Source organism: Oncorhynchus keta, unplaced genomic scaffold, assembly GCF_023373465.1.
Source record: "Oncorhynchus keta strain PuntledgeMale-10-30-2019 unplaced genomic scaffold, Oket_V2 Un_contig_2269_pilon_pilon, whole genome shotgun sequence".
NCBI lineage: Eukaryota > Metazoa > Chordata > Actinopteri > Salmoniformes > Salmonidae > Oncorhynchus > Oncorhynchus keta.
The window spans coordinates 60,001-83,304 of record NW_026283015.1 but is presented as its reverse complement, the minus strand read 5'-3'; the positions used below and the strand labels follow the sequence as shown (position 1 = coordinate 83,304).

At 47.7% G+C, this 23,304-nt stretch overlaps 1 protein-coding gene and 2 long non-coding RNA genes across 7 annotated transcripts in view; 2 read left to right on the top strand and 1 right to left on the bottom strand.

Moving 5' to 3' along the window:
• LOC127921592 (CCR4-NOT transcription complex subunit 4-like) overlaps positions 1-5,207 on the top strand; it is a 38,526-nt gene extending 33,319 nt beyond the window's left edge. Inside the window, exon 10 of the mRNA XM_052505180.1 lies at positions 4,132-5,207. Coding sequence (XP_052361140.1) covers positions 4,132-4,469 — 338 coding nt within the window. The 3' untranslated portion in view covers positions 4,470-5,207. The remainder of the gene's footprint in view (positions 1-4,131) is intronic.
• A 16-nt stretch (positions 5,208-5,223) lies between these two features.
• LOC127921594 (uncharacterized) lies at positions 5,224-6,187 on the bottom strand. The gene is made up of 5 exons (XR_008109034.1): positions 6,064-6,187; positions 5,864-6,033; positions 5,638-5,809; positions 5,502-5,597; positions 5,224-5,453 (listed from the first exon to the last, which is right to left on the bottom strand). It is a non-coding gene; the product is annotated as an uncharacterized LOC127921594 (long non-coding RNA).
• Positions 6,188-6,297: 110 nt separating this feature from the next.
• On the top strand, positions 6,298-14,666 carry LOC127921595 (uncharacterized). 5 transcript variants are annotated; one of them, XR_008109038.1, is made up of 4 exons: positions 6,298-6,413; positions 13,242-13,356; positions 13,471-13,528; positions 14,499-14,666. It is a non-coding gene; the product is annotated as an uncharacterized LOC127921595 (long non-coding RNA). The 5 variants fall into 5 exon arrangements; XR_008109037.1 differs by having other exon boundaries at positions 13,185-13,299; positions 13,471-13,585; XR_008109035.1 differs by having other exon boundaries at positions 13,471-13,585; positions 14,499-14,637.
• Positions 14,667-23,304: the final 8,638 nt, after the last annotated feature.

Genomic DNA, 23,304 nt, shown 5'->3' with positions numbered 1-23,304 from the left:
GACTCCCTGTCTGCTCCTTATGCTATACATCCAGCTGAACTCCCTGTCTGCTCCTTATGCTATACATCCAGCTGGACTCCCTGTCTGCTCCTTATGCTGTACATCCAGCTGGACTCCCTGTCTGCTCCTTATGCTATACATCCAGCTGGACTCCCTGTCTGCTCCTTATGCTGTACATCCAGCTGGACTCCCTGCCTGCCTTGCATGTTGTGAGGCTCCTTATGCTATACAACCCTCTCTCTCCTTCTACCTACTGTCAGATACTGTTCTGTTTAGAACGTCTATTCCTGAAGTGCATAAATTCACAGACATTATCTGTTTCTTCTGAGTGTGAGGATAGTGGCTGAAGCTCTCGCTATACTACCATAATGTCTGTCTGCTCTAGTATCAACCCAACGGTCTCAGTAAAATACTATGGGAAGTAGATTGTCCAATAGGGCTGCTCTTCTTCACCCCTGTAGTCCATAACAGCCTGGAAACAATGCTGAATCAATGGCAGTAAAACAGGGTTATTGCCAATTGGACATCGACCAATCAATGCACTCCGTCTAGGGTCCCATCCAATCAGTTTTCTTCCTTTTAAGATGACGTTCAATCACCAGCGGGCAGAAGACCTCGTCAATCCGATAAGAAACGGTTATCGTGGTCCAAATGGCACCCTATTCCCTCTGAGCCCTGGTCTATAGTAGTGTTCTATATAGGGCCCTGGTCTATAGTAGTGTTCTATATAGGGCCCTGGTCTATAGTAGTGTTATATATAGAGCCCTGGTCTATAGTAGTGTTATATATAGAGCCCTGGTCTATAGTAGTGTTCTATATAGGGCCCTGGTCTATAGTAGTGTTCTATATAGGGCCCTGGTCTATAGTAGTGTTATATATAGGGCCCTGGTCTATAGTAGTGTTATATTTAGGGCCCTGGTCTATAGTAGTGTTCTATATAGGGCCCTGGTCTATAGTAGTGTTCTATATAGGGCCCTGGTCTATAGTAGTGTTCTATATAGAGCCCTGGTCTATAGTAGTGTTCTATATAGGGCCCTGGTCTATAGTAGTGTTCTATATAGGGCCCTGGTCTATAGTAGTGTTCTATATAGGGCCCTGGTCTATAGTAGTGTTCTATATAGGGCCCTGGTCTATAGTAGTGTTCTATATAGGGCCCTGGTCTATAGTAGTGTTCTGTATAGAGCCCTGGTCTATAGTAGTGTTCTATATAGGGCCCTGGTCTATAGTAGTGGTCTATAGTAGTGTTCTATATAGGGCCCTGGTCTATAGTAGTGTTCTATATAGGGCCCTGGTCTATAGTAGTGTTCTATATAGGGCCCTGGTCTATAGTAGTGTTCTATATAGAGCCCTGGTCTATAGTAGTGTTATATATAGGGCCCTGGTCTATAGTAGTGTTCTATATAGGGCCCTGGTCTATAGTAGTGTTATATAGGGCCCTGGTCTATAGTAGTGTTATATATAGAGCCCTGGTCTATAGTAGTGTTCTATATAGGGCCCTGGTCTATAGTAGTGTTCTATATAGGGCCCTGGTCTATAGTAGTGTTATATATAGGGCCCTGGTCTATAGTAGTGTTCTATATAGGGCCCCGGTCTATAGTAGTGTTCTATATAGGCCCCTGGTCTATAGTAGTGTTCTATATAGGGCCCCGGTCTATAGTAGTGTTCTATATAGGGCCCTGGTCTATAGTAGTGTTCTATATAGGGCCCTGGTCTATAGTAGTGTTCTATATAGGGCCCTGGTCTATAGTAGTGTTCTATATAGGGCCCTGGTCTATAGTAGTGTTCTATATAGGGCCCTGGTCTATAGTAGTGTTCTATATAGGGCCCTGGTCTATAGTAGTGTTCTATATAGGGCCCTGGTCTATAGTAGTGTTCTATATAGGGCCCTGGTCTATAGTAGTGTTCTATATAGGGCCCTGGTCTATAGTAGTGTTCTATATAGGGCCCTGGTCTATAGTAGTGTTCTATATAGGGCCCTGGTCTATAGTAGTGTTCTATATAGGGCTCTGGTCTATAGTAGTGTTCTATATAGTGCCCTGGTCTATAGTAGTGTTCTATATAGGGCCCTGGTCTATAGTAGTGTTATATATAGAGCTCTGGTCTATAGTAGTGTTCTATATAGGGCCCTGGTCTATAGTAGTGTTCTATATAGGGCCCTGGTCTATAGTAGTGTTCTATATAGGGTCCTGGTCTATAGTAGTGTTCTATATAGTGCCCTGGTCTATAGTAGTGTTCTATATAGGGCCCTGGTCTATAGTAGTGTTCTATATAGGGTCCTGGTCTATAGTAGTGTTCTATATAGTGCCCTGATCTATAGTAGTGTTCTATATAGGGCCCTGGTCTATAGTAGTGTTCTATATAGGGTCCTGGTCTATAGTAGTGTTCTATATAGTGCCCTGATCTATAGTAGTGTTCTATATAGGGTCCTGGTCTATAGTAGTGTTCTATATAGTGCCCTGATCTATAGTAGTGTTATATATAGGGCCCTGGTCTATAGTAGTGTTCTATACAGGGCCCTGGTCTATAGTAGTGTTCTATATAGGGCCCTGGTCTATAGTAGTGTTCTATATAGGGCCCTGGTCTATAGTAGTGTTATATATAGGGCCCTGGTCTATAGTAGTGTTATATATAGGGCCCTGGTCTATAGTAGTGTTCTATATAGGGCCCTGGTCTATAGTAGTGTTCTATATAGGGTCCTGGTCTATAGTAGTGTTCTATACAGGGCCCTGGTCTATAGTAGTGTTCTATATAGGGCCCTGGTCTATAGTAGTGTTCTATGTAGGGAATAGGGAAACTATAATAACTCAGCCACTTCCTGTCTGGGAAGATCTGCTAACGCTAGCTGTTAGGCCTCAAGGCTTTTTGTCGTATTAGTAGGTCTTGACTCCAGACAGACAGGCCTTCTCCACAGAGGATTTCTCCTCTCTCTAACGGCTAATCATGTAATGGTGGCCAATCATTGTGGCTGTCTGTCTCTGTGTGGTTTTAATAGCAAGCCATGGCCAGCTCTCCTATCTGTAGCTGTCCTGTCGGAGGGAGGCAGCCTGGTTAGTGATGAGGATCCTGGGTCTGTCAGTGCTGACATCAGTCTCGGAGTTCTTTCTCCAACCTGAGTTTTGTCAGTTGGACTTCAGGCTTGTTCTGTACTGTGGTTCTCATTAACTCTTCTCCCTCTCTCTCTCTCTCTCTCGCTCCCTCTGTCTCTCGCTCTCTCTGTCTCTCGCTCTCTCTGTCTCTCGCTCTCTCTGTCTCTCGCTCTCTCTCTCTCTCTCTCTCTCTCTCTCTCTCTCTCTCTCTCTCCCTCTGTCTCTCGCTCCTCTGTCTCTCGCTCTCTGTCTCTCGTCTCTCTCTCGTCTCTCGCTCTGTCTCTCGCTCTCTCTCTCTCGCTCTCTCTGTCTCTCGCTCTCTCTGTCTCTCGCTCCCTCTGTCTCTCTCTCTCTCTCTCTCTCTCTCGCTCCCTCTGTCTCTCGCTCCCTCTGTCTCTCGCTCTCTCTCTCTCTCGCTCCCTCTGTCTCTCGCTCCCTCTGTCTCTCGCTCCCTCTGTCTCTCGCTCCCTCTGTCTCTCGCTCCTCTCTGTCTCTCGCTCCTCTGTCTCTCTCGCTCCTCTGTCTCTCGCTCCTCTGTCTCTCGCTCACTGTCTCTCGCTCTCTGTCTCTCGCTCTCTCTGTCTCTCGCTCTCTCTGTCTCTCGCTCTCTCTGTCTCTCGCTCTCTCTGTCTCTCTGCTGTCTCTCTGTCTCTCTCTGTCTCTCGCTCTGTCTCTCGCTCACTCTCTCGCTCACTGTCTCTCGTCACTCTTCGCTCACTCTCTCGCTCACTCTCTCGCTCACTCTCTCTGTCACTCTGTCTCTGTCTCTCTGTCTCTCTGTCTCACTCTCTCGCTCACTCTCTCTCTGTCACTCTCTGTCTCTCTGTCTCTCTCTCTCTGTCTCTCTGTCTCTCTGTCTCTGTCTCTCTGTCTCTCTGTCGCTCTGTCTCTCTGTCTCTCTGTCTCTCTGTCTCTCTGTCTCTCTGTCTCTCTGTCTCTCTGTCTCTCTCTCTCTGTCTCTCTGTCTCTCTGTCTCTCTCTCTCTCTCTCTCTCTCTGTTTCTGTCTCTCTGTCTCTCTGTCTCTCTGTGTCTCTCTCTCTCCAGGTTTCCCATCGTCAGCAGGCAACAGTTTTGACTCCCTCCAGGATGACAACCCTCCCCATTGGCTCAAGTCCCTTCAGACCCTTCCAGACATGGATGCTCCGTCTGTCCCCAGCTCCACTGTGAACCCCGACCCCCAGCAGCCCAACTCACACAGCGGCCAGGTCCGTCCTCACCACAGACCCAGCTGGGCCCCCTTCCCACCCCCATCCACAGCCTCTCTCAACCCCCACCCAGTCGGCCACTTCCACTCCCCACCTCCAGGCTTCCAGACTGCTTTCAGATCCCCGGCTCAGACACCCACAGAGCTGCTACAGAGCGCCGGCATGGACCGCCACTAGGGGGCGATGCTGTGAAGTGGACTTCTGATTCCCGTCTTTAAATCCCCCACAGAAACATAAATTAAACTAAATCGGATGTAATTAACAAACAAAAAAACATTAAGAGATGTTGTTCTTCCTGGTGAGCTGGTTTTCTGATCCTGTGTTCCATCTTGGTTGGGTTGTTTCAGTTGGTCTATAGAGGTAAACTACTATCCTGCTACACTGTCTGTCTGTCTACCTGTCTCTGTCTGACTACCTGGCACTGTCTGTCTGTCTACCTGTCTCTGTCTCTCTACCTGACCCTGTCTACCTGTCTCTGTCTCTCTACCTGGCCCTGTCTGTCTCTCTACCTGGCCCTGTCTGTCTCTCTACCTGGCCCTGTCTACCTGGCCCTGTCTACCTGGCCCTGTCTACCTGGCCCTGTCTACCTGGCCCTGTCTACCTGGCCCTGTCTACCTGGCCCTGTCTACCTGGCCCTGTCTACCTGGCCCTGTCTACCTGGCCCTGTCTACCTGGCCCTGTCTACCTGGCCCTGTCTACCTGGCCCTGTCTACCTGGCCCTGTCTACCTGGCCCTGTCTACCTGGCCCTGTCTACCTGGCCCTGTCTACCTGGCCCTGTCTACCTGGCCCTGTCTACCTGGCCCTGTCTACCTGGCCCTATCTACCTGGCCCTATCTACCTGGCCCTATCTACCTGGCCCTATCTACCTGGCCCTATCTACCTGGCCCTATCTGTCTGTCTCTACCTGGCCCTATCTGTCTCTACCTGGCCCTATCTGTCTCTACCTGGCCCTGTCTGTCTGTCTCTACCTGGCCCTGTCTGTCTGTCTCTACCTGGCCCTGTCTGTCTGTCTCTACCTGGCCCTGTCTGTCTGTCTCTACCTGGCCCTGTCTGTCTGTCTCTACCTGGCCCTGTCTGTCTGTCTCTACCTGGCCCTGTCTGTCTGTCTCTACCTGGCCCTGTCTGTCTGTCTCTACCTGGCCCTGTCTGTCTGTCTCTACCTGGCCCTGTCTGTCTGTCTCTACCTGGCCCTATCTGTCTGTCTCTACCTGGCCCTATCTGTCTGTCTCTACCTGGCCCTATCTGTCTGTCTCTACCTGGCCCTATCTGTCTGTCTCTACCTGGCCCTATCTGTCTGTCTCTACCTGGCCCTATCTGTCTCTACCTGGCCCTGTCTGTCTCTACCTGGCCCTGTCTGTCTCTACCTGGCCCTGTCTGTCTGTCTGTCTACCTGGCCCTATCTGTCTGTCTGTCTACCTGGCCCTGTCTGTCTGTCTCTACCTGGCCCTATCTGTCTGTCTCTACCTGGCCCTGTCTGTCTGTCTGTCTACCTGGCCCTGTCTGTCTGTCTGTCTACCTGGCCCTGTCCCTGTCTGTCTGTCTACCTGGCCCTATCTGTCTGTCTGTCTACCTGGCCCTGTCTGTCTGTCTGTCTACCTGGCCCTATCTGTCTGTCTCTACCTGGCCCTATCTGTCTGTCTCTACCTGGCCCTGTCTGTCTGTCTCTACCTGGCCCTGTCTGTCTCTACCTGGCCCTGTCTGTCTGTCTGTCTACCTGGCCCTGTCTGTCTGTCTGTCTACCTGGCCCTGTCTGTCTGTCTGTCTGTCTACCTTTTGACGACAAGCTAAAGAGGAACATTTGAAGATGTCAAAACGAAGATATTGGCGAATGATCCAGATATTAAAATATTGTGTTTTATCACAAATATAACTGAACGTAGGGGGCAATAAAACCATGTTTGAAGGGATGGATGCGACAGTCGTGATTGGTTGGTTGACTGAAATGAAACGAGTCACTTCAAAGCTACGAATCAGATCTCATAACGGGATCCCGTTACCTGTACAGTTCACTACTTCCTAGGACCCATGGGGGGCTCTGGTCTAAAAGCAGTGTCCTACATAGGTTCACTACTTCCTAGGACCCATGGGGGGCTCTGGTCTAAAAGCAGTGTCCTACATAGGTTCACTACTTCCTAGGACCCATGGGGGCTGGTCTGCAGTGTCCTAAAACTACTTCCTAGGACCCATGGGGGCTGGTCTAAAAGCAGTGTCCTACATAGGTTCACTACTTCCTAGGACCCATGGGGGCTCTGGTCTAAAAGCAGTGTCCTACATAGGTTCACTACTTCCTAGGACCCATGGGGGCTCTGGTCTAAAAGCAGTGTCCTACATAGGTTCACTACTTCCTAGGACCCATGGGGGCTCTGGTCTAAAAGCAGTGTCCTACATAGGTTCACTACTTCCTAGGACCCATGGGGGCTCTGGTCTAAAAGCAGTGTCCTACATAGGTTCACTACTTCCTAGGACCCATGGGGGCTCTGGTCTAAAAGCAGTGTCCTACATAGGTTCACTACTTCCTAGGACCCATGGGGGCTCTGGTCTAAAAGCAGTGTCCTACATAGGTTCACTACTTCCTAGGACCCATGGGGGCTCTGGTCTAAAAGCAGTGTCCTACATAGGTTCACTACTTCCTAGGACCCATGGGGGCTCTGGTCTAAAAGCAGTGTCCTACATAGGTTCACTACTTCCTAGGACCCATGGGGGCTCTGGTCTAAAAGCAGTGTCCTACATAGGTTCACTACTTCCTAGGACCCATGGGGGCTCTGGTCTAAAAGCAGTGTCCTACATAGGTTCACTACTTCCTAGGACCCATGGGGGCTCTGGTCTAAAAGCAGTGTCCTACATAGGTTCACTACTTCCTAGGACCCATGGGGGCTCTGGTCTAAAAGCAGTGTCCTACATAGGTTCACTACTTCCTAGGACCCATGGGGGCTCTGGTCTAAAAGCAGTGTCCTACATAGGTTCACTACTTCCTAGGACCCATGGGGGCTCTGGTCTAAAAGCAGTGTCCTACATAGGTTCACTACTTCCTAGGACCCATGGGGGCTCTGGTCTAAAAGCAGTGTCCTACATAGGTTCACTACTTCCTAGGACCCATGGGGGCTCTGGTCTAAAAGCAGTGTCCTACATAGGTTCACTACTTCCTAGGACCCATGGGGGCTCTGGTCTAAAAGCAGTGTCCTACATAGGTTCACTACTTCCTAGGACCCATGGGGGCTCTGGTCTAAAAGCAGTGTCCTACATAGGTTCACTACTTCCTAGGACCCATGGGGGCTCTGGTCTAAAAGCAGTGTCCTACATAGGTTCACTACTTCCTAGGACCCATGGGGGCTCTGGTCTAAAAGCAGTGTCCTACATAGGTTCACTACTTCCTAGGACCCATGGGGGCTCTGGTCTAAAAGCAGTGTCCTACATAGGTTCACTACTTCCTAGGACCCATGGGGGCTCTGGTCTAAAAGCAGTGTCCTACATAGGTTCACTACTTCCTAGGACCCATGGGGGCTCTGGTCTAAAAGCAGTGTCCTACATAGGTTCACTACTTCCTAGGACCCATGGGGGCTCTGGTCTAAAAGCAGTGTCCTACATAGGTTCACTACTTCCTAGGACCCATGGGGGCTCTGGTCTAAAAGCAGTGTCCTACATAGGTTCACTACTTCCTAGGACCCATGGGGGCTCTGGTCTAAAAGCAGTGTCCTACATAGGTTCACTACTTCCTAGGACCCATGGGGGCTCTGGTCTAAAAGCAGTGTCCTACATAGGTTCACTACTTCCTAGGACCCATGGGGGCTCTGGTCTAAAAGCAGTGTCCTACATAGGTTCACTACTTCCTAGGACCCATGGGGGCTCTGGTCTAAAAGCAGTGTCCTACATAGGTTCACTACTTCCTAGGACCCATGGGGGCTCTGGTCTAAAAGCAGTGTCCTAATAGGTTCACTACTTCCTAGGACCCATGGGGGCTCTGGTCTAAAAGCAGTGTCCTACATAGGTTCACTACTTCCTAGGACCCATGGGGGCTCTGGTCTAAAAGCAGTGTCCTACATAGGTTCACTACTTCCTAGGACCCATGGGGGCTCAGTGGTCTAAAAGCAGTGTCCTACATAGGTTCACTACTTCCTAGGACCCATGGGGGCTGGGGCTCTGGTCTAAATGGGGGCTCTGGTCTAAAAGCAGTGTCCTACATAGGTTCACTACTTCCTAGGACCCATGGGGGCTCTGGTCTAAAAGCAGTGTCCTACATAGGTTCACTACTTCCTAGGACCCATGGGGGCTCTGGTCTAAAAGCAGTGTCCTACATAGGTTCACTACTTCCTAGGGGGGCTTGGTCTAAAAGCAGTGTCCTACATAGGTTCACTAGGACCCATGGGGGCTCTGGTCTAAAAGCAGTGTCCTACATAGGTTCACTACTTCCTAGGACCCATGGGGGCTCTGGTCTAAAAGCAGTGTCCTACATAGGTTCACTACTTCCTAGGACCCATGGGGGACCCATGGGGGCTCTGGTCTAAAAGCAGTGTCCTACATAGGTTCACTACTTCCTAGGACCCATGGGGGCTCTGGTCTAAAAGCAGTGTCCTACATAGGTTCACTACTTCCTAGGACCCATGGGGGCTCTGGTCTAAAAGCAGTGTCCTACATAGGTTCACTACTTCCTAGGACCCATGGGGGCTCTGGTCTAAAAGCAGTGTCCTACATAGGTTCACTACTTCCTAGGACCCATGGGGGCTCTGGTCTAAAAGCAGTGTCCTACATAGGTTCACTACTTCCTAGGACCCATGGGGGCTCTGGTCTAAAAGCAGTGTCCTACATAGGTTCACTACTTCCTAGGACCCATGGGGGCTCTGGTCTAAAAGCAGTGTCCTACATAGGTTCACTACTTCCTAGGACCCATGGGGGCTCTGGTCTAAAAGCAGTGTCCTACATAGGTTCACTACTTCCTAGGACCCATGGGGGCTCTGGTCTAAAAGCAGTGTCCTACATAGGTTCACTACTTCCTAGGACCCATGGGGGCTCTGGTCTAAAAGCAGTGTCCTACATAGGTTCACTACTTCCTAGGACCCATGGGGGCTCTGGTCTAAAAGCAGTGTCCTACATAGGTTCACTACTTCTGGACCCATGGGGGCTCTGGTCTAAAAGCAGTGTCCTACATAGGTTCACTACTTCCTCTAGGACCCATGGGGGCTCTGGTCTAAAAGCCTAGTGTCCTACATGGGGGCTAGGTTCACATAGGTTCACTTCCTAGGACCCATGGGGGTTCTGGTCTAAAAGCAGTGTCCTACATAGGTTCACTACTTCCTAGGACCCATGGGGGCTCTGGTCTAAAAGCAGTGTCCTACATGGTTCACTACTTCCTAGGACCCATGGGGGCTCTGGTCTAAAAGCAGTGTCCTACATAGGTTCACTACTTCCTAGGACCCATGGGGGCTCTGGTCTAAAAGCAGTGTCCTACATAGGTTCACTACTTCCTAGGACCCATGGGGCTCTGGTCTAAAAGCAGTGTCCTACATAGGTTCACTACTTCCTAGGACCCATGGGGGCTCTGGTCTAAAAGCAGTGTCCTACATAGGTTCACTACTTCCTAGGACCCATGGGGGCTCTGGTCTAAAAGCAGTGTCCTACACTGGGTTCACTACTTCCTAGGACCCATGGGGGCTCTGGTCTAAAAGCAGTGTCCTACACCTAGGTTCTACTTCCTAGGACCCATGGGGGCTCTGGTCTAAAAGCAGTGTCCTACATAGGTTCACTACTTCCTAGGACCCATGGGGGCTCTGGTCTAAAAGCAGTGTCCTACATAGGTTCACTACTTCCTAGGACCCATGGGGGCTCTGGTCTAAAAGCAGTGTCCTGGCATGGGTTCACTACTTCCTAGGACCCATGGGGGCTCTGGTCTAAAAGCAGTGTCCTACATAGGTTCACTACTTCCTAGGACCCATGGGGGCTCTGGTCTAAAAGCAGTGTCCTACATAGGTTCACTACTTCCTAGGACCCATGGGGGCTCTGGTCTAAAAGCAGTGTCCTACATGGGTTCACTACTTCCTAGGACCCATGGGGGCTCTGGTCTAAAAGCAGTGTCCTACATAGGTTCACTACTTCCTAGGACCCATGGGGGCTCTGGTCTAAAAGCAGTGTCCTACATAGGTTCACTACTTCCTAGGACCCATGGGGGCTCTGGTCTAAAAGCAGTGTCCTACATAGGTTCACTACTTCCTAGGACCCATGGGGGCTCTGGTCTAAAAGCAGTGTCCTACATAGGTTCACTACTTCCTAGGACCCATGGGGGCTCTGGTCTAAAAGCAGTGTCCTACATAGGTTCACTACTTCCTAGGACCCATGGGGGCTCTGGTCTAAAAGCAGTGTCCTACATAGGTTCACTACTTCCTGGACCCATGGGGGCTCTGGTCTAAAAGCAGTGTCCTACATAGGTTCACTACTTCCTAGGACCCATGGGGGCTCTGGTCTAAAAGCAGTGTCCTACATAGGTTCACTACTTCCTAGGACCCATGGGGGCTCTGGTCTAAAAGCAGTGTCCTACATAGGTTCACTACTTCCTAGGACCCATGGGGGCTCTGGTCTAAAAGCAGTGTCCTACATAGGTTCACTACTTCCTAGGACCCATGGGGGCTCTGGTCTAAAAGCAGTGTCCTACATAGGTTCACTACTTCCTAGGACCCATGGGGGCTCTGGTCTAAAAGCAGTGTCCTACATAGGGGCCTAGGACCCATGGGGGCTCTGGTCTAAAAGCAGTGTCCTACATAGGTTCACTACTTCCTAGGACCCATGGGGGCTCTGGTCTAAAAGCAGTGTCCTACATAGGTTCACTACACCTAGGACCCATGGGGGCTCTGGTCTAAAAGCAGTGTCCTACATAGGTTCACTACTTCCTAGGACCCATGGGGGCTCTGGTCTAAAAGCAGTGTCCTACATAGGTTCACTACTTCCTAGGACCCATGGGGGCTCTGGTCTAAAAGCAGTGTCCTACATAGGTTCACTACTTCCTAGGACCCATGGGGGCTCTGGTCTAAAAGCAGTGTCCTACATAGGTTCACTACTTCCTAGGACCCATGGGGGCTCTGGTCTAAAAGCAGTGTCCTACATAGGTTCACTACTTCCTAGGACCCATGGGGGCTCTGGTCTAAAAGCAGTGTCCTACATAGGTTCACTGTTCCTGGACCCATGGGGGCTCTGGTCTAAAAGCAGTGTCCTACATGGGTTCACTACTTCCTAGGACCCATGGGGGCTTGGTCTAAAAGCAGTGTCCTACATAGGTTCACTACTTCCTAGGACCCATGGGGCTCTGGTCTAAAAGCAGTGTCCTACATAGGTTCACTACTTCCCTGGGACCCATGGGGCTCTGGTCTAAATAGCAGTGTCCTACATAGGTTCACTACTTCCTAGGACCCATGGGGCTCTGGTCTAAAAGCAGTGTCCTACATAGGTTCACTACTTCCTAGGACCCATGGGGGCTCTGGTCTAAAAGCAGTGTCCTACATTTCACTTTCCTAGGACCCATGGGGGCTCTGGTCTAAAAGCAGTGTCCTACATAGGTTCACTACTTCCTAGGACCCATTTGGTCTAAAAGCAGTGTCCTACATAGGTTCACTACTTCCTAGGACCCATGGGGGCTCTGGGTTCTAAAAGCAGTGTCCTGGACATAGGTTCACTTTCCTAGGACCCATGGGGGCTCTGGTCTAAAAGCAGTGTCCTACATAGGTTCACTACTTCCTAGGACCCATGGGGGCTCTGGTCTAAAAGCATTGTCTCATAGGTTCACTACTTCCTTCTGGACCCATGGGGGGCTCTGGTCTAAAAGCAGTGTCCTACATAGGTTCACTACTTCCTAGGACCCATGGGGGCTCTGGTCTAAAAGCATGTCCTGGACACTAGGTTTAACTTTGTTCTGGACCCATGGGGGCTCTGGTCTAAAAGCAGTGTCCTGGACAATACATTGTAGGACTGGGGGCTCTGGTCTAAAAGTGTCCTAATAGGTTCACTACTTCCTAGGACCCATGGGGGCTCTGGTCTAAAAGCAGTGTCCTACATAGGTTCACTACTTCCTAGGACCCATGGGGGCTCTGGTCTAAAAGCAGTGTCCTACATAGGTTCACTACTTCCTAGGACCCATGGGGGCTCTGGTCTAAAAGCAGTGTCCTACATAGGTTCACTACTTCCTAGGACCCATGGGGGCTCTGGTCTAAAAGCAGTGTCCTACATAGGTTCACTACTTCCTAGGACCCATGGGGGCTCTGGTCTAAAAGCATTGTCCTACATAGGTTCACACTTCCTAGGACCCATGGGGCTCTGGTCTAAAAGCAGTGTCCTACATAGGTTCACTACTTCCTAGGACCCATGGGGGCTTGGTCTAAAAGCAGTGTCCTGTCTACATGGTTCACTACTTCCTAGGACCCATGGGGGCTCTGGTCTAAAAGCAGTGTCCTACATAGGTTCACTACTTCCTAGGACCCATGGGGGCTCTGGTCTAAAAGCAGTGTCCTACATAGGTTCACTACTTCCTAGGACCCATGGGGGCTCTGGTCTAAAAGCAGTGTCCTACATAGGTTCACTACTTCCTAGGACCCATGGGGGCTCTGGTCTAAAAGCAGTGTCCTACATAGGTTCACTACTTCCTAGGACCCATGGGGGCTCTGGTCTAAAAGCAGTGTCCTACATAGGTTCACTACTTCCTAGGACCCATGGGGGCTCTGGTCTAAAAGCAGTGTCCTACATAGGTTCACTACTTCCTAGGACCCATGGGGGCTCTGGTCTAAAAGCAGTGTCCTACATAGGTTCACTACTTCCTAGGACCCATGGGGGCTCTGGTCTAAAAGCAGTGTCCTACATAGGTTCACTACTTCCTAGGACCCATGGGGGCTCTGGTCTAAAAGCAGTGTCCTACATAGGTTCACTACTTCCTAGGACCCATGGGGGCTCTGGTCTAAAAGCAGTGTCCTACATAGGTTCACTACTTCCTAGGACCCATGGGGGGCTCTGGTCTAAAAGCAGTGTCCTACATAGGTTCACTACTTCCTAGGACCCATGGGGGCTCTGGTCTAAAAGCAGTGTCCTACATAGGTTCACTACTTCCTAGGACCCATGGGGGCTCTGGTCTAAAAGCAGTGTCCTACATAGGTTCACTACTTCCTAGGACCCATGGGGGCTCTGGTCTAAAAGCAGTGTCCTACATAGGTTCACTACTTCCTAGGACCCATGGGGGGCTCTGGTCTAAAAGCAGTGTCCTACATAGGTTCACTACTTCCTAGGACCCATGGGGGCTCTGGTCTAAAAGCAGTGTCCTACATAGGTTCACTACTTCCTAGGACCCATGGGGGCTCTGGTCTAAAAGCAGTGTCCTACATAGGTTCACTACTTCCTAGGACCCATGGGGGCTCTGGTCTAAAAGCAGTGTCCTACATAGGTTCACTACTTCCTAGGACCCATGGGGGCTCTGGTCTAAAAGCAGTGTCCTACATAGGTTCACTACTTCCTAGGACCCATGGGGGCTCTGGTCTAAAAGCAGTGTCCTACATAGGTTCACTACTTCCTAGGACCCATGGGGGCTCTGGTCTAAAAGCAGTGTCCTACATAGGTTCACTACTTCCTAGGACCCATGGGGGCTTGGTCTAAAAGCAGTGTCCTACATAGGTTCACTACTTCCTAGGACCCATGGGGGCTCTGGTCTAAAAGCAGTGTCCTACATAGGTTCACTACTTCCTAGGACCCATGGGGGCTCTGGTCTAAAAGCAGTGTCCTACATAGGTTCACTACTTCCTAGGACCCATGGGGGCTCTGGTCTAAAAGCAGTGTCCTACATAGGTTCACTACTTCCTAGGACCCATGGGGGCTCTGGTCTAAAAGCAGTGTCCTACATAGGTTCACTACTTCCTAGGACCCATGGGGGCTCTGGTCTAAAAGCAGTGTCCTACATAGGTTCACTACTTCCTAGGACCCATGGGGGCTCTGGTCTAAAAGCAGTGTCCTACATAGGTTCACTACTTCCTAGGACCCATGGGGGCTCTGGTCTAAAAGCAGTGTCCTACATAGGTTCACTACTTCCTAGGACCCATGGGGGCTCTGGTCTAAAAGCAGTGTCCTACATAGGTTCACTACTTCCTAGGACCCATGGGGGCTCTGGTCTAAAAGCAGTGTCCTACATAGGTTCACTACTTCCTAGGACCCATGGGGGGGCTCTGGTCTAAAAGCAGTGTCCTACATAGGTTCACTACTTCCTAGGACCCATGGGGGGCTCTGGTCTAAAAGCAGTGTCCTACATAGGTTCACTACTTCCTAGGACCCATGGGGGGCTCTGGTCTAAAAGCAGTGTCCTACATAGGTTCACTACTTCCTAGGACCCATTTGGGGCTCTGGTCTAAAAGCAGTGTCCTACATAGGTTTTTGGGGTTCGTCCCTCACCTCCGTTTTGTTGATACGCAGCTTCCTGCCAGACCCTCGAGACGTACGCTTCTGATTCGCAGATCAAATCGGGAGTACGTCCCACTTCCTCTTTGGAACTTGCGTTGTTCCGGTGGATTCCATTTGCTCTATGGAAGTCCAGGCACCACACCCTTAATCACATCACAATCAACTTTTACCGGTTGAACGTGGACACAAATATTATACTTTTAGTTTAATATCCCCTCTGGAAATAGTATTTTGATATATGCAAATTTATGTTGATATTTCATTTTTTTTAAATGAGCATATTTGCATATCACTTAAATACATTGTTCTGGACACTGGGTTTAAATACATTGTTCTGGACACTGGGTTTAAATGCATTGTTCTGGACACTGGGTTTAAATACATTGTTCTGGACACTGGGTTTAAATGCATTGTTCTGGACACTGGGTTTAAATGCATTGTTCTGGACACTGGGTTTAAATGCATTGTTCTGGGTTTAAATGTTCTGGACACTGGGTTTAAATACATTGTTCTGGACACTGGGTTTAAATACATTGTTCTGGACACTGGGTTTAAATACATTGTTCTGGACACTGGGTTTAAATACATTGTTCTGGACACTGGGTTTAAATACATTGTTCTGGACACTGGGTTTAAATACATTGTTCTGGACACTGGGTTTAAATACATTGTTCTGGGTTTAAATACATTGTTCTGGACACTGGGTTTAAATACATTGTTCTGGACACTGGGTTTAAATGCATTGTTCTGGACACTGGGTTTAAATACATTGTTCTGGGTTTAAATACATTGTTCTGGACACTGGGTTTAAATACATTGTTCTGGACACTGGGTTTAAATACATTGTTCTGGACACTGGGTTTAAATACATTGTTCTGGACACTGGGTTTAAATACATTGTTCTGGACACTGGGTTTAAATGCATTGTTCTGGGTTTAAATACATTGTTCTGGACACTGGGTTTAAATACATTGTTCTGGACACTGGGTTTAAATACATTGTTCTGGACACTGGGTTTAAATACATTGTTCTGGGTTTAAATACATTGTTCTGGACACTGGGTTTAAATACATTGTTCTGGAAATACACTGGGTTTAAATACATTGTTCTGGACACTGGGTTTAAATACATTGTTCTGGACACTGGGTTTAAATACATTGTTCTGGGTTTAAATACATTGTTCTGGACACTGGGTTTAAATACATTGTTCTGGGTTTAAATTTGTTCTGGACACTGGGTTTAAATACATTGTTCTGGGTTTAAATACATTGTTCTGGACACTGGGTTTAAATACATTGTTCTGGGTTTAAATGCATTGTTCTGGACACTGGGTTTAAATACATTGTTCTGGGTTTAAATACATTGTTCTGGACACTGGGTTTAAATACATTGTTCTGGACACTGGGTTTAAATACATTGTTCTGGACACTGGGTTTAAATACATTGTTCTGGACACTGGGTTTAAATGCATTGTTCTGGACACTGGGTTTAAATACATTGTTCTGGACACTGGGTTTAAATACATTGTTCTGGACACTGGGTTTAAATACATTGTTCTGGACACTGGGTTTAAATACATTGTTCTGGACACTGGGTTTAAATACATTGTTCTGGACACTGGGTTTAAATGCATTGTTCTGGACACTGGGTTTAAATACATTGTTCTGGACACTGGGTTTAAATACATTGTTCTGGGTTTAAATACATTGTTCTGGACACTGGGTTTAAATACATTGTTCTGGACACTGGGTTTAAATACATTGTTCTGGACACTGGGTTTAAATACATTGTTCTGGACACTGGGTTTAAATACATTGTTCTGGACACTGGGTTTAAATACATTGTTCTGGGTTTAAATACATTGTTCTGGACACTGGGTTTAAATGCATTGTTCTGGACACTGGGTTTAAATGCATTGTTCTGGGTTTAAATACATTGTTCTGGACACTGGGTTTAAATACATTGTTCTGGGTTTAAATGCATTGTTCTGGACACTGGGTTTAAATGCATTGTTCTGGACACTGGGTTTAAATGCATTGTTCTGGGTTTAAATACATTGTTCTGGACACTGGGTTTAAATACATTGTTCTGGACACTGGGTTTAAATGCATTGTTCTGGACACTGGGTTTAAATACATTGTTCTGGACACTGGGTTTAAATGCATTGTTCTGGACACTGGGTTTAAATGCATTGTTCTGGACACTGGGTTTAAATGCATTGTTCTGGACACTGGGTTTAAATACATTGTTCTGGACACTGGGTTTAAATGCATTGTTCTGGACACTGGGTTTAAATACATTGTTCTGGACACTGGGTTTAAATACATTGTTCTGGACACTGGGTTTAAATGCATTGTTCTGGACACTGGGTTTAAATACATTGTTCTGGACACTGGGTTTAAATACATTGTTCTGGACACTGGGTTTAAATGCATTGTTCTGGGTTTAAATACATTGTTCTGGGTTTAAAGTCACAAATATTTATGATTTTATATGTAGGCTATTTAATTTCGTTAGGACACTCCACGACTGGATTTATACATAACAGATTGTGAATGAAACCTTTTTTTTAAACATTATTTCTATCTGTTAAAAATACTAAAATGCAATTTTTTTCAGGAGAAAATGTCATCTAGAATTTTAAAAATTTGACGACACGTCAACAAATGCCTAATGTATAAAGTCTGGGAATAATATAATAATAATATATAATAATAATATATGCCATTTAGCAGACGCTTTTATCCAAAGCGACTTACAGTCATGTGTGCATACATTCTACGTATGGGTGGTCCCGGGGATCGAACCCACTACCCTGGCGTTACAAGCGCCATGCTCTACCAACTGGTCTCAGGAAAACCACACACCATCTGGTGACTGCTGATGCTTCTGAAGATGAGGAAACTGAGTTGTTGTGTGGTAAGTCTGTCGGTCTGGGAAAATAGGTCTCAGGAAAACTTCTGAAAATGAGGAAACTGAGTTTGTAAGTCTGTCGGGTAAAGGCAGTTAGAAACAGTACACAGAATCTACCAGACACAGTACCAGGCAAACGTTTAGACACATCTACTCATTCAAGGGTTTTTCTTAGTTAAAAAAAAACTATTTTCTACATTGTAAAATAATAGGTTAGTTTACTCTACAGGTTAGTTTACAGGTTAGTTTACTCTGCAGGTTAGTTTACTCTGCAGGTTAGTTTACTCTGCAGGTTAGTTTACTCTGCAGGTTAGTTTACTCTGTAGGTTAGTTTACTCTACAGGTTAGTTTACTCTGCAGGTTAGTTTACTCTGCGGGTTAGTTTACTCTGCAGGTTAGTTTACTCTGCAGGTTAGTTTACAGGTTAGTTTACAGGTTAGTTTACTCTGTAGGTTAGTTTACTCTACAGGTTAGTTTACTCTGCAGGTTAGTTTACAGGTTAGTTTACTCTGCAGGTTAGTTTACTCTACAGGTTAGTTTACTCTGCAGGTTAGTTTACTCTGCAGGTTAGTTTACTCTGCAGGTTAGTTTACTCTGCAGGTTAGTTTACTCTACAGGTTAGTTTACTCTACAGGTTAGTTTACTCTACAGGTTAGTTTACTCTGCAGGTTAGTTTACTCTGCAGGTTAGTTTACTCTACAGGTTAGTTTACTCTGCAGGTTAGTTTACTCTACAGGTTAGTTTACTCTACAGGTTAGTTTACAGGTTAGTTTACAGGTTAGTTTACTCTGCAGGTTAGTTTACTCTGCAGGTTAGTTTACAGGTTAGTTTACTCTGCAGGTTAGTTTACTCTGCAGGTTAGTTTACTCTGCAGGTTAGTTTACTCTACAGGTTAGTTTACTCTACAGGTTAGTTTACTCTACAGGTTAGTTTACTCTGCAGGTTAGTTTACTCTGCAGGTTAGTTTACTCTACAGGTTAGTTTACTCTGCAGGTTAGTTTACTCTGCAGGTTAGTTTACTCTACAGGTTAGTTTACTCTGCAGGTTAGTTTACTCTGCAGGTTAGTTTACTCTGCAGGTTAGTTTACTCTACAGGTTAGTTTACTCTGCAGGTTAGTTTACAGGTTAGTTTACTCTACAGGTTAGTTTACTCTGCAGGTTAGTTTACTCTACAGGTTAGTTTACTCTACAGGTTAGTTTACTCTACAGGTTAGTTTACTCTGCAGGTTAGTTTACTCTGCAGGTTAGTTTACTCTACAGGTTAGTTTACTCTGCAGGTTAGTTTACTCTGCAGGTTAGTTTACTCTACAGGTTAGTTTACTCTACAGGTTAGTTTACTCTGCAGGTTAGTTTACTCTGCAGGTTAGTTTACTCTACAGGTTAGTTTACTCTTTACAGGTTAGTTTACAGGTTAGTTTACTCTACAGGTTAGTTTACAGGTTAGTTTACTCTACAGGTTAGTTTACTCTACAGGTTAGTTTACAGGTTAGTTTACTCTACAGGTTAGTTTACAGGTCTGCAGGTTAGTTTACTCTACAGGTTAGTTTACTCTACAGGTTAGTTTACTCTACAGGTTAGTTTACAGGTTAGTTTACTCTACAGGTTAGTTTACAGGTTAGTTTACTCTACAGGTTAGTTTACTCTACAGGTTAGTTTACAGGTTAGTTTACTCTACAGGTTAGTTTACAGGTTAGTTTACTCTACAGGTTAGTTTACAGGTTAGTTTACTCTACAGGTTAGTTTACTCTACAGGTTAGTTTACTCTACAGGTTAGTTTACAGGTTAGTTTACTCTACAGGTTAGTTTACAGGTTAGTTTACTCTACAGGTTAGTTTACTCTGCAGGTTAGTTTACAGGTTAGTTTACTCTACAGGTTAGTTTACTCTGCAGGTTAGTTTACTCTACAGGTTAGTTTAGTCTACAGGTTCGTTTACTCTACAGGTTAGTTTAGTCTACAGGTTAGTTTACTCTGCGGGTTAGTTTACTCTGCGGGTTAGTTTACTCTGCGGGTTAGTTTACTCTGCAGGTTAGTTTACTCTGCAGGTTAGTTTACTCTGCAGGTTAGTTTACTCTGCAGGTTAGTTTACTCTGTGGGTTAGTTTACTCTGCAGGTTAGTTTACTCTGCAGGTTAGTTTACTCTGCAGGTTAGTTTACTCTGCAGGTTAGTTTACTCTGCAGGTTAGTTTACTCTGCAGGTTAGTTTACTCTGCAGGTTAGTTTACTCTGCGGGTTAGTTTACTCTGCGGGTTAGTTTACTCTGTGGGTTAGTTTACTCTGCGGGTTAGTTTACTCTGCGGGTTAGTTTACTCTACAGGTTAGTTTCCAGGTGTAGTGAAAGCTAAGCCTCTGACTCCACAGGTTTATTTATATCTGTAGGGTTCAGAGTTTCTCACATCCCTAAATAGGTCTCTGGTTTCAGGCCTCCCTGAGAAGGGGGAGAGGGGTTGGGAGGACTCGCATTGGGTGCATCCCAAAAGGTGCCCTAACCCCTTTATAGTGTGGTACTATAGGGCTCTGGTCTATAGTAGTGTACTATATAGGGAATAGGGCTCTGGTCTATAGTAGTGCACTATATAGGGAATAGGGCTCTGGTCTAAAGTAGTGCACTATATAGGGAATAGGGCTCTGGTCTAAAGTAGGGCACTATATAGGGAATAGGGCCCTGGTCTATAGTAGTGCACTATATAGGGAATAGGGCTCTGGTCTAAAGTAGTGCACTATATAGGGAATAGGGCTCTGGTCTAAAGAAGTGCACTATATAGGGAATAGGGCTCTGGTCAAAAGTAGTGCACTATATAGGGAATAGGGCTCTGGTCTAAAGTAGTCACTATATAGGGAATAGGGCCCTGGTCTAGTAGTGCACTATATAGGGAATAGGTCTCTGGTCTAAAGTAGTGCACTATATAGGAATAGGGCTCTGGTCTATAGTAGTGCACTATATAGGGAATAGGGCTCTGGTCTAAAGTAGTGCACTATATAGGGAATAGGGCTCTGGTCAAAAGTAGTGCACTATATAGTGAATAGGGCTCTGGTCTAAAGTAGTGCACTATATAGGGAATAGGGCTCTGGTCTAAAGTAGTGCACTATATAGGGAATAGGGCTCTGGTCTAAAGTAGTGCACTATATAGGGAATAGGGCTCTGGTCTAAAGTAGTGCACTATATAGGGAATAGGGCTCTGGTCTAAAGTACTGCACTATATAGGGAATCGGGCTCTGGTCTAAAGTAGTGTACTATATAGGGAATAGGGCTCTGGTCTAAAGTACTGCACTATATAGGGAATAGGGCTCTGGTTTAAAGTAGTGCACTACATAGGGAATAGGGCTCTGGTCTAAAGTAGTGTACTATATAGGGAATAGGGCTCTGGTCTAAAATAGTGTACTATATAGGGAATAGGGTGGCATTTAAGACTACCTTTACCAGGCGTGGCTGCAAGCTGACCGTCTATCAGAGGAAGGAGCAGCTCCATGCCAGACCAGAAGGGGGCGACCACCTCTACCTCAAAGGGAGCATGGAGATGGACCTGTGACCCTCTCAGAACAGCACAGGTTGGGCCAGGAAGGAGGCTGGGCGCCACTATGTGGGGCTTGTTGTACTGTAACTGCCTTATTATTATTGGACCATGCTGGTCATTTATGAACATTTGAACATCTTGGCAATGTTCTGTTATAATCTCCACCCGGCACAGCCAGAAGAGGACTGGCCACCCCACATAGCCTGGTTCCTCTCTAGGTTTATAATCTCCACCCGGCACAGCCAGAAGAGGACTGGCCACCCCTCATAGCCTGGTTCCTCTCTAGGTTTATAATCTCCACCCAGCACAGCCAGAAGAGGACTGGCCACCCCACATAGCCTGGTTCCTCTCTAGGTTTATAATCTCCACCCAGCACAGCCAGAAGAGGACTTTCACCCCACATAGCCTGGTTCCTCTCTAGGTTTATAATCTCCACCCGGTACAGCCAGAAGAGGACTTGCCACCCCACATAGCCTGGTTCCTCTCTGGTTTATAATCTCCACCCGGTACAGCCAGAAGAGGACTGGCCACCCCTCATAGCCTGGTTCCTCTCTAGGTTTATAATCTCCACCCAGCACAGCCAGAAGAGGACTGGTCACCCCACATAGCCTGGTTCCTCTCTAGGTTTATAATCTCCACCCGGTACAGCCAGAAGAGGACTTGCCCACCCCACATAGCCTGGTTCCTCTCTAGGTTTATAATCTCCACCCAGTACAGCCAGAAGAGGACTTGCCCACCCCACATAGCCTGGTTCCTCTCTAGGTTTATAATCTCCACCCGGCACAGCCAGAAGAGGACTGGCCCACCCCACATAGCCTGGTTCCTCTCTAGGTTTATAATCTCCACCCGGCACAGCCAGAAGAGGACTGGCCACCCCACATAGCCTGGATCCTCTCTAGGTTTATAATCTCCACCCGGCACAGCCAGAAGAGGACTGGCCACCCCACATAGCCTGGATCCTCTCTAGGTTTATAATCTCCACCCGGCACAGCCAGAAGAGGACTGGCCACCCCACATAGCCTGGATCCTCTCTAGGTTTCTTCCTAGGGTTTGGCCTTTCTAGGGAGTTTTTCCTAGCCACTGTGCTTCTACACCTGCATTGCTTGCTGTTTGGGGGTTTTAGGCTGGGTTTCTGTACAGCACTTTGAGATATCAGCTGATGTATGAAGGGCTATATAAATACATTTGATTTGATTTAACTTCTGTCTGTCAGTCGCCACCTGGTAGCCATGTCTTAACGGTGACACAGACCACAGGTCCCGAGTGTAAAACTAGAGCGTGGCACAACACAGTTTAATCACCCATCAGGGAACACTCCCCCATCAGGGATCGCTCACCCATCAGGGAACACTCCCCCATCAGGGAACACTCCCCCATCAGGGAACACTCCCCCATCAGGGAACACTCCCCCATCAGGGAACACTCCCCCATCAGGGAACGCTCCCCCATCAGGGATCGCTCCCCCATCAGGGAACGCTCACCCATCAGGGATCGCTCACCCATCAGGGATCGCTCACCCATCAGGGAACGCTCACCCATCAGGGAACGCTCACCCATCAGGGAACGCTCACCCATCAGGGAACACTCACCCATCAGGGATCGCTCACCCATCAGGAACGCTCACCCATCAGGGAACGCTCACCCATCAGGGATCGCTCACCCATCAGGGAACGCTCACCCATCAGGGAACGCTCACCCATCAGGGATCGCTCACCCATCAGGGAACACTCCCCATCAGGGAACGCTCCCCCATCAGGGAACGCTCACCCATCAGGGAACGCTCACCCATCAGGGAACGCTCACCCATCAGGGAACGCTCCCCATCAGGGAACGCTCCCCCATCAGGGAACGCTCACCCATCAGGGAACGCTCACCCATCAGGGAACACTCACCCATCAGGGAACGCTCCCCCATCAGGGAACACTCCCCCATCAGGGAACGCTCCCCCATCAGGGAACGCTCCCCCATCAGGGAACGCTCCCCCATCAGGGATCGCTCACCCATCAGGGATCGCTCACCCATCAGGGAACGCTCCCCCATCAGGGAACGCTCCCCCATCAGGGAACGCTCCCCATCAGGGACCGCTCACCCATCAGGGACCACTCACCCATCAGGGAACGCTCACCCATCAGGGAACGCTCACCCATCAGGGAGCTCACCCATCAGGGATTGCTC